The sequence below is a fragment of the Dinoponera quadriceps genome, unplaced genomic scaffold, assembly GCF_001313825.1.
Source record: "Dinoponera quadriceps isolate SergipeBrazil2010 unplaced genomic scaffold, ASM131382v1 scaffold1609, whole genome shotgun sequence".
In the NCBI taxonomy this organism is placed as follows: domain Eukaryota; kingdom Metazoa; phylum Arthropoda; class Insecta; order Hymenoptera; family Formicidae; genus Dinoponera; species Dinoponera quadriceps.
The window spans coordinates 353,278-364,289 of record NW_014555756.1 but is presented as its reverse complement, the minus strand read 5'-3'; the positions used below and the strand labels follow the sequence as shown (position 1 = coordinate 364,289).

Below are 11,012 nucleotides of genomic sequence, written 5' to 3'. Positions count from 1 at the left end.
AGAAGCGCTTCACGTTCGCCCCTGGAGGGTGAGTATGTGCCTCAGCATCCCATGCATGACCGCCATATAATAGGTGAAACTTGGGAAATTAGAGAGCCACTTTCGTGTCATCTTCGCAGCTGACGGTCGTCGAATTGCTCGCGACTCGACGACGTCGGGATTGATACGCATAATTCGCATAACTCGGCGTCCGAGGCGTTTCGACCACGGTCGGGAGGTGCGTGAGGAATTCGCGGTCTCATTCGGATGTCGCCCACTGTGACTATGACGCACCTGATCCTGTCCTCCATCGTCCTGGGTATTTGTTGTGCGTTGGCGGAGAAAACCGAATTCCAGACTACGACCGAACCCCCGAGGAAATACTCGCCGGAAGATCGGTTTCTGGTGAATGTCGCCCGCACGAAGAACTCGTCGCAACTGATCTTCGACGAGGAGGAGCTGAAGAAAACGGACAAGAAACCGAGGACCGTCTTGCATCACGATTCGAACCTCGATACCAGAGATAAGTCAATGTTCTCGACCTGATTGCAGGTTTTTTCCTTCGAATCTCTGTGCTGCAAAATTTAAAAAACGCGACAGAAAACACTGGTTTGCATCGGGAATCTGTTTTTCTAACTGTAATTGACTGCAATTATATTCAGACAGTAGAAACTTGTAAGAAATATCTAGACGTCTTGTTTTTTAGACGTTTGTGTGCTGTTTGGATAGTTACAAATAGCGAATCTCTTTCTTAGCGTACGCGGAAAATAAATTAATATCAATTCAAGACTCATGTTTTCATATATAAGCAAGAATATATAATCTTATATGAAGATAAAAATTATTCTTATACATGAAGAAATTCTACACAACGTGTTTCATTAAAATAAAATATTATATATATTATAAAATATATTTAAAAATATATATTCTCGAGTAACATGAATATATTTTTAATGAAACTCTATACAGAATATTTCTTTATGTAAGGGAAAGTTTTATTTTTTTATACATAAAAAGATTGTATATCCTCGTTTATATATGAAGATATGAATCTTAATATTATTAAGATTCATATTTATATTCATTATTATCTTAAGATATGAATACTAATATTTTTCCTACGTAAATTCGCGCAATCGACGGAGTTCGCGCGACAATTTGGATTACGGGATATTTTCGTTTTGCAAGTTCCAGCTGCTGCGGCACCAGGCACAGCTCCAGCGACTCGAGATTCGCGCGACCCGACTATAATTACAACAAAATTCCCGTGGAAACTGGACGATATCCTTCTGCATACGGCGAGCGACACCCCATCGACAGGTAACAACTGGATAGTTCGCCGACTAGCCAATGCGCGTAGATTCATTTTGGAATACCGGGTGTTTCAACTCTAGGCGTGATTTAACTTCAGGTACGGATGGCAAGCTCAAGCTCGACCACCGGGTTCCACCGCGAACAGCGGCAGTAGACCTTCAGGAGGCGGCGGAAGTTACGTCGGAAACGGACCCTATGCGGGAAGCCAGTCGAACGACAGGTAAATCTTGCCGAACTTCTTCACGCGGTTTTTAGTATTTCACCGATTTCTCTCACATCTGAGTCTTATTCACCCGTTCGTTGATGCCACTTTGAAGTTTTCCAAAATAGTTTACTTTCCTAAAGACATCTTTCGCAAGCTTTCGGCTGCCTGTGTGATTTCTCGAGTTCGTACATTTCTCGTGCGTAAATTTCACCTTTCAACCGACGTGTCTTTCACCGACTGTGTCTGCGACGAAAATGCAAGGTACAGCCCGCGACCGGTGTACGGAAGTGAGAGCACCAACAGACCCAATACTTTGAGCTACGGCTACGGTGCTAACGGGTACGGGAGCTACGGCAGGCCGACCGGATACGGGGGTGGCGGCGGCGGTTATGGGATTTCGGGAACGTTGGCCGACGGTGACGAGTTCGGTCCGGGTTTCTTGGATGGTAATGCGCCGCAGCCTCCCGGGAATAATATTCAGGCGCAAAAGGTGACGCACTTGCGATACGTAATTTAAGAATTAAAATAATGAGTATTTCTAGATTTCGGCTAGATCAATTATTGATCCATTATTGATCCATTATTGATTGTTTAACGAGCGTTTCGTTGCAATGAATTGCAATTATGCATTTTCTTTCAGTAGCAAAAATAACGAGCGACCTTAACGGAGGGAGTCCACGCGTATCTCACACACGTTTAATGATATATCAATATATCTGTGTTCAGGACAACGTTTATATTGAACGATGCGTAATGGAGCAATCGTAATTAATTTGTTCGTAATTAATTGTTTAATTAGTTAATTTATTTTTAAGGCCGTAGCTTTGAAAGCTCTGGCCGGGGTCGCGTTGATCGGCGCAGCGGCGGCGTTAGCTTCGAATCCGGTGCTTCTGCCGATCGGCATCGTGGCGGGAAGGAGGAAGCGGTCGGAGAGCTTCTCGGAGGAGGTGCATCCCGAAGCCCAAATGGATTACATCATAAACGTGTTGAAAGATGATTTAGCTAAGGTATATGTGTGTTCGCGACGTTATTGTTTGACGCGTACACAGACAAAAAGTATTATTTTACTGCGAAGAGGAGCAATTACTCAGTTTATTCTTCTCTTTTTAAAAGTAATGATTACCTTGAATAAAGGATATTATTTTGATAATAATATTAAAGCATACTCAACGGAAGTATTAGAAAAGCTCATTATCATTTACTCAAAAGAAGAATTTGTCCCCTTCTCAAGAATATTACAAAGTTTATAGAAGAAACGTATAAAACACTTGAGATAAATAATCTTCGCTTGAATATAGTATATATTGAATATAGTATTAGGGGGACCGGAAAGTAATGTCGTTTTTTCACATTAAATTCAAACAGATAAATTTTTAACAAGTTTTAATTTTTAAACAATGATGTAATCACTCTCGTTATCAACAACCTTTTGCCATCTAATATGCAAATTTTCAATGCCAGATCGATAAGATTCAATTGGATTTTGAGCAAAATATCTGGGGAGGGCATTTTGGATATCATCTAAATTTTCAAATTTTTTGTCACGTAGAAAGTGTTGTAGCGATCGGAATAAATGGAAATCCGATGGTGAAATATCGGGCGAGTATGGTGGGTGAGGCAGTACCTCCCACCCCAATTAATTAATTTTTTCCAGGGTTCGTCTTGCGCAGTGCGGTCTTGCATTATCATGTTGCAGAATAACGCCTTTTCTGTTGACAATCGCTGAACACTTTTCAATTAAAAATTGATTTACTCAATCCAATTGTTCACAATAAAGGTCTGAATTCACATTTTGTCCAGGTTTCAGCATTTCAAAATGAACGATTCCGCGAATACTCCATCAAGCACATAAAAGCGCCTCTTTGGGATGTAAACCTGGCTTAGCAGTATTTTGTGGCGATTTATTCGGAGAGAGCTACTGCCTTTTGCGTTTTGGATTATCATACAGGACCCATTTTTCGTCTCCATTGATCAAGCGATCAGAAAACGCTTCTGTATTGCACCGTTGAAGCAATAAGTTGCATATGGTGAATCGGTTAGTTTTGTTTTTTTCGGACAGATTATGCGGGACCCAAACACTTGCTCTGCTTACTTTACCAATCTGTTGCAAATGTCCTTGGATAGTCGACCAAGGTTGGTTAAGAGTGTTTCACAGTTCCTCGATTGTCTGACACGGATTTGCTTCCACTTTCGCCCTTAACATGTCATTGTCTAAAGTTGTTGCTCTTCCTAATCGGTACAAGTAGGGAAAATCAAAATTACCGGATTTGAACTTAGAAAATCACCTTTGGAATTTACAAACGTTTAATGCACTTGGATAAACATCGCAAATGTTTTTGGTAGCAACTGTTGCGTTACTACCCTTGCGAAACTCAAAAAGCATACAATGCCGAATATGTAACTCTTCTGGTATTTGGCTGGCCATTTCACCATAAATTGCAAAACAAAAACTTAAGATTTAATTATTTACAAGTAAACAAGTCATTCTAACATTAAAATATCTTTGGCACGACTTTGAAGTACACAATGAGCTGATAAATGACAAACGAATATCGACATGCGCAGAAACGACGTTACTTTCCGGTCCCCCTAATATATATTTTTATATATTTTTTCTGTGTGTAGAGGATTCTAACACAACATGTATGTCTGAAAGACGTCTCAGAGATCTTTATGATATCTTAAGACGTTTCAATGTTCTCCGCGTTCGCTAAAATTCTCCTTCTCTTGCGATTAGATACAAAAAAATGGCTCGAGCAACCGACTGATCGTCTCCCCGAGATGCGTCGCCAGATTGACCTGCGAGATTCAGAGGGATTACCTGTCCGAGGTCAGCAAGGACGTCGAGTTTGTGAACACGCATCGGAAACAGTATCTCACCAACTTGTACGTGATTTCCTTCCCGCATTCAATCTTTCAAGCGAGTTCAACCTATTAATCGTCCAATTTGAATTTCTCGCAGGATACGGAACAACGTGTTGAATACCGCGTCTGTGAGCGCGAGCGTGAAGAACCTGATCAAATTGGCCGTCGGCGTCGCAACGGACGACAAAAACTGCGACGTGTTCTTTTGCAGTTACATAAGGAAAGGTTGAATGCGATAATTACTTTTTAAGTATCGTATTGTGCAATTTATTGTATTATCGTTCGTCCGATCGTTTCACGTATATATTATTACACGGCAATAAAATTGTCCGGCGCGATCGTCGGATGACCTGTCGTCTCGGCACTGCAACTCGAAGAATCGCGACTTCATTCGAAATTTATTCATCCGTTCGTTGAATATCATCCATTCCACCCACAATCGTATACATATTATGGCAAGAGGAGTGTCCGTTTTTTTTTAAGTTTCGAGGAGAAAAAATGTTTTGGACGGTAAATATCGCGTAAAATTGTCATGATATTTTAATTACCCAAAGATACGCTAATAAATAAATGTAATTCGAGACGCGTATATCCTTCATTTCATTTTATCAGCTCTCTATTGGCCGTCAATCACAATCGATCTTTCAAGCGCAATTAATTATACTTTGTATGTGACTTTACACGTAATGTACTTTATACGTAATTCAGTGAGACATAGTCATATCATAGTATCGATCTTCCATGACTGTCGCAGCATTTTTTTTCTCTCTCATGACATCATTTTTTTTTTATATAGGCATACATGATCATATGTGTAACCACGTATATGGGCAAAATTCATATATGATTTTATGTAATTATATAATCATATATAATCATTTTTTCCCGGGTTATTTCGCACTTCCTCAATGTACTCGTTTGCGCGAACCCGAGATAGAACGACGTTTATTACTGAAATACAATTCGATCTAATTTTCGGTGGCGCCCTTCCTCGTGGACGCAGCGCGGAATCGAGCCGAGGCCGACGGTTCCGCGCTTCGTAATTGGCGCTTCGAGGCGCCTTAATTCGCGGGAACTTCGCGAGGGCGCGACACCTCCGCTCGCGCCGATTCCGAGAGAGAGAGAGAGGCTGCACACGTGACGACGTTGGGGGCAGAGAAAAAAAAGCATGGTACAACTGACGTGTCCTAATAAGAAACAACGTGGCAATACGGCAGTGCAACGAGCCAGCTTACGTCCGTGCGGTTCTCACTGAAACCGCTCGTTCTCGCGCGTCTCTCCCGCAGGTTGACGCTCGCGATGCTCGCGCGAGGCGCGGACAAGGTGGGCGAATCGACGTGACGGGTACCGCTGTTCCGATCTCCGCTGGGCTATCCGGCTAAGGTTATGTTCTCGACGGTCGCGCGTCGTCGTCGCTGACCTTCCTTAACATTTCACGCAAATCGTTATCCGTTTCGCCGCGGAATCAGATATCGTAGAGTCACGCCGATGCGCACGATCACGTCGCCGCCACGGCGTTACGCGGTGACGTGCGTGGATTTCAGTTCAGCGCGAGAACGGCGATAATAACCTTGAAAACCGTCGCCGTGTTAACGCGTCTAAACGTAAACGTGGCTCGAGTCTAACGGAAACGTGGCGAGAGCCGCCGCGCAGAGAACATACGCGTCCAGTGTATGGATTGTCGTATCGGTGACACCATCTCGGCTTTGACCCGCGCGACGGCATGAGGAGGAAACTGGAGAAGGACGACGGCGGCGTGGAGGACGGCGTCCTGCTCGCCGAGCCGCACAACGTCCAGGAGCCCTCGGACCTGCGGGGCGACGAGAAGAACATCGCGATCCTCTTCTTCCTGTACCTGCTGCAGGGCATCCCGCTGGGGCTCTGCGGCTCGATCCCCATGCTCCTGCAGAACAGGGGGGTCTCTTATCGGCAACAGGTAACCTGGAGGGCCCGGAAATCATGAGCGTAATTAACGGGAAAGAGGGGGTATCGGAATGAGATATACGGTTTGTGTGGGAAATATTGCATCGCTTGCGAAAGTGGGAAATTATTGTTTCAATTTGGAAAAATGTGTACAACTATGGGCAGGTTGCAAGCTGAATAACGGGTGTTCTGTACTTTTAACAATTTGTAGTAACAGGTTCTTTTTTCGCTGAATCAGTGCACATCTGTAGAATTTAAAGAGAGACAGATATACGGTTAAGATTCTTGGTGGAAAAATGAAGAGAAAGAAGAAAATCAGTATAAGTTAGCGCAGCTAATTCAGTGAAGGACAAACCTAAGAGCTGCAACAGTCTGGGGGAAAAGAGTTTGATAATTGTCACACGTTTCCCATATTTTGTGAGTGATGCAATACTTATGGTGGATACTGCAGATGAAATGTAGTTTTGCGCTCGTATACAACATGTTGTGCAGCTGAATCTTAGGAGAAACAAGATATACTTCAGTAATTTGTCAGTAACCTTTATCTTACTGTTCATCGAATTCACAGTAAACCAGCGCTCGAATGTAAGGAAAGTTAAAGTATACTGTTGAGATTTACCGTATTTAACTGAAAACTGCGTAGATTGGCGGAACGATAGCGAAAAGGGATCAATTGAGAGAGAATTTCGGGGTGAAATTTTCAGCATAACATTTCCATCCCAGGGAATGATTCGATCTCTCATTGTCACAGGCGGAATTTAGTTTCGTGCAATGGCCATTCTCGTTGAAGCTCTTTTGGGCGCCCATAGTAGACTCGATTTTCTCGCAAAAGTTTGGAAGGAGAAAAACTTGGTTGATCCCGACCCAGTACCTGATGGGTATGTTCATGCTCCTTCTCTCCAATTATGTCGATCATTGGTTGGGTAAAGAGCACGAGAAGCCGAACATCGAAATGCTGACCGCACTGTTTTTCGCTTTGAACGTGCTCGCCGCGACACAGGATATCGTGGTAGACGGTTGGGCGCTCACGATGCTTAAGAGGTATTTTCGCGTGCGATCACTCAGCCGGTATACGATTTGCAACGTCGACGGGGGGTCACCGTAATACTCGAATCGTTTTTTTTCCGTCCAGGTGCAACGTCGGATACGCGTCCACCTGCAACAGCGTCGGCCAGACAGCGGGTTACTTCGTCGGTTACGTCTTGTTCATCTCCCTGGAATCCGCCGAGTTTTGCAACAACTATCTGAGATCAACCCCCTCGGACGAGGGCATCCTCACTCTACCTGGTAAGAAGCGTAACCGGTGAGCCAGATCGTTGCCGGTGCAAACATATTCAGATATATTCAGATATATATCGAGTGTATAAATTAATTCGGTGCCTTTTTTCATGAAATTCCAAGTTTATTTGCAAGAAGTCAGGTTTAACGTTCGAAATAATTTCCGTTATTTTCTATGACTTTGCTTCGTCTATCTCCGGGTAGCCTGATGAACGCCTTTGCGAAAAGAACTTGGCGGTTTTGACTTGATAAAAGAAATTGAAATTCCAATCAGAGTAATACAGGACGTTAAATGCAAAAGGCACCGAATTAATTTGCACACCTAATACCGTGTACGTTGCGTTGCGACAAGTAAGCAATCGCATTCTGTCGTAGGATTCTTGTACTTCTGGGGCTGGACGTTCGTCGTCACGACGACATTCATAGCGTTGTTCAAGCACGAGGGCAAGGGGAGGGTGCCGAGAGGAGAGGAGCTTAACATGGACATCAAGCACGCGTACAAACTGCTCTGGGACATCGTGAAACTGCCGGCGATCAAGACGACGATTATATTCCTCCTGACGGCAAAGGTTAAACGTTACACGTGAAATACACAAGAAATAATGACTCGTATAACTCGCTCGCTCATTAGTATTAATTGCCGATTTCTGCACCGTAGATCGGCTTTTCCGCGTGCGACGCGGTGACCGGCCTGAAACTGATCGAGGCCGGCATACCGAAGGAGAAGTTCGCGTTTATGGCGGTGCCGATGATACCGCTGCAGATCATCTTGCCGTTGGTTATCTCCAAGTACACCGCTGGACCGAGGCCTATGGATGTTTACATGAAGGCTATGCCTTACAGGTAATTACTGACGCGTCGCCCGAGTCGCCGATTCCGGCCAATTTCCCTCGAACGAGTTTATAAACACTCATTCTTGAACGCAGGCTGGCGTTCGGCATCATAGCCGCGTTCCTGGTATGGGTCACGCCCCTCGTCGTGACTCACGGACACGTTCCAGCGTATTACTTCGTTGTGTTGATAGGTCTCTACTTCATACATCAGGTACAACATTAGATAATATCGTATATAAAAGTATTAGATAGGGATAAATAGATAAATTAAAAGTTAGATAAGGATAGTTGGGAGTTGGTTTTAGATGAACAGAGTCGGGGAAGTAACGCTTGTAATGCCGTTACCGTTACAAGTGATCTTTTGCAATAACTGCTCTGGTAACGATGTTATATTTTTTACCAGTAACGGTAAAGATATTCGCTGAAAAAGGTCTTCGAAACGCAGTAATCATAAATGGTTGTACATAATGTTCGCCTGTTTAAAATTCAGATATCCGCAAGCAGCATGTTCGTGGCGTCGATGGCCTTCTTCGCGAAAGTGAGCGACCCGGCGGTCGGCGGCACTTACATGACGTTGCTCAATACTCTGTGCAACCTTGGCGGAAATTGGCCTGCGACGGCTGCGCTTTGGTTCGTTGACCCTCTGACATTCAGACAATGCAGCACCGATCACGCGAACGACTGCAGCACAATGACAGAGAGAGAGGTTGGTTGATGCCATTTTTTTTTTTTTTGGCGACCGTAATCGCATTACTCAGAGAATTAGGAAATCATTTCGTCGAACGTTGTGTCGTGCGATGTGTACTTGTGTCGTATTGAAATCTCCTCTTCAAGTCCCAGCTTGATTTCCATCACGCATTTTGCATCTAATAGGAGAATGTTTCTCTTGAGAATTAGAATTACGTCACACAGAAAAACGTAAGCAGTAAACAAATTGACCAATCACGATCAATCGTTGTACTTATAGTGGAAGAATAATCGACTGTGACTGGTCAATTTTTTTTATCGCTCAAGCCTTATTTACTTGCGTTTTTTCGTGTGCCGTGGCCCTTTCTAAAAAATAAGTTGATCCTTTTGAACACGGAATGTGTTCCGAAACGCATCGAGAAAAAAAAAAGTATTATAACTAGTCCGTTCGTAATCGAGAAAGGATTCTCTAATTATTCTGGGCGGTGTGTTGTCACGTCGCGGACAAATGCAGATCATCAGTGGAGATCCAACGTCAATTGCGTTTTTCAGCTCTGCGCCAGCACCGACAACGGCACGTGCGTGATGCAGCTTGACGGCTATTACATAGAGAGCCTTCTCTGCTTAATCATCGGTTTCTCGTGGCTCAGGTGGGGCCGTAGAAAAATTAACGCGTTACAGGCCGAGCCGATGTCCGCGTGGAAAATCGTGCTCTCCCGTAACAACAGGTAACATATCAGCCGTTGTTACGAATCTGTTGATATCCGGTACCTGTAAACCATTATTCTTCGACGAGTTGACGTGTATGTGTGTGTGTGTGTGTGTATCCCTGCCGTATGCATGGGATGCATCGTTTCCTGCACGTTTTAACTAAGTGTTCCAGTTCTACGAGTCGGGCACAGGGCGGAGCTGAATCAATGAACGATTTATTCGCCTTGGGAAGTACAATATGTTGTTGCAGAATATGTACAGTACAGAGAGAGAGAGAGAGAGAGATCCCACGAGAATGATCGTGGTATAACGCTAGAGAATGTAAAAAAGAGAAATGAAAATACTGCGTATCATATTAATATAATTAATTAAATGATGTGAAAGAAATGTACGGATCTTTGATGGTTCTCATTCTTATTTCGTTCAGTTCGGATACAAAATTTTAGTAATATCGAAATGGTTGAGAGTACAGTATATATATATATATATATATATATATACACACGCATACATATACATATATTTATTTATTTGACAACCATTTGAGGATTGTAAATTTTTCCCAGACACGAAAGATGTCGAACGCGTTATTTTTTTATTTTTACAGAAAGTTAGAAAATATTATTTAGGCGAAGCTTAAATTTGCGATCCAATCATCATTCCACGAAGGTTAGTGTATTATCATTGCAAGTTTAATTATAATTTCACGATATTATACTTTACGTTTCGTGGGAACTTTTATAAAGAACCGATCGGACACGTGCGACGCGTGTTCGCGGTTTATATCCTGTATGTATTTGAGAGTATGTATTTTGCGCATAAATCGAGATAAATAATTAACATAGAATATCAATAAAAGTTTTTGATATAAAGGGTCGGGGTCGCTGCGTTTTATTGAGGACCACAACTGTGCACTTTCCTAATGCAAAATGTAGCTCGACGGCGGATATGGTCGTCGATGTAGATAAATGTTGACCGCAAGCGTCGATATTCACACGTGCGATATTAAATTGTTACAAGTTGTAACTTTTAATCACGCGAGAGAATTCTTCCGATTAAATTCAGTTTCTCCATTAGAATTGACCAATCGCATCTCTCTAACGACGAAACGAATAGTCCCAGCGTAAGAGCTGAATTTTAATCGGCCGATTTGAGGTGTGTTCGGAAATTCATTGTTACCGGGAGTTTTAGGCTGCAGCTCTGTACACCATGGG

The 11,012-nt window shown here is 43.2% G+C and overlaps 1 protein-coding gene and 1 pseudogene across 1 annotated transcript; both read left to right on the top strand.

Moving 5' to 3' along the window:
• Window positions 1–1,122: 1,122 nt before the first annotated feature.
• LOC106745335 lies at window positions 1,123–4,596 on the top strand (annotated as a pseudogene).
• A 915-nt stretch (window positions 4,597–5,511) lies between these two features.
• Window positions 5,512–10,670, top strand: LOC106745375 (acetyl-coenzyme A transporter 1). Its single transcript, XM_014620935.1, has 8 exons — window positions 5,512–6,302; window positions 7,041–7,330; window positions 7,422–7,576; window positions 7,943–8,136; window positions 8,226–8,410; window positions 8,494–8,611; window positions 8,891–9,106; window positions 9,640–10,670. The coding sequence occupies exons 1-8, from the start codon at window positions 6,090–6,092 to the stop codon at window positions 9,817–9,819; spliced, it is 1,551 nt and encodes a 516-aa protein (XP_014476421.1). The 5' UTR covers window positions 5,512–6,089; the 3' UTR covers window positions 9,820–10,670.
• The last annotated feature ends 342 nt before the right edge of the window (window positions 10,671–11,012 follow it).

Excerpts from the sequence above, each read along its gene's own strand:
- LOC106745375 (XM_014620935.1), top strand. The coding sequence starts at position 6,090 with ATGAGGAGGAAACTGGAGAAGGACGACGGCGGCGTGGAGGACGGCGTC. Across the intron at positions 6,303-7,040 it reads GGGTCTCTTATCGGCAACAG|GCGGAATTTAGTTTCGTGCA; the intron begins GTAACCTGGAGG and ends TCATTGTCACAG. Across the intron at positions 7,331-7,421 it reads GCGCTCACGATGCTTAAGAG|GTGCAACGTCGGATACGCGT; the intron begins GTATTTTCGCGT and ends TTTTCCGTCCAG.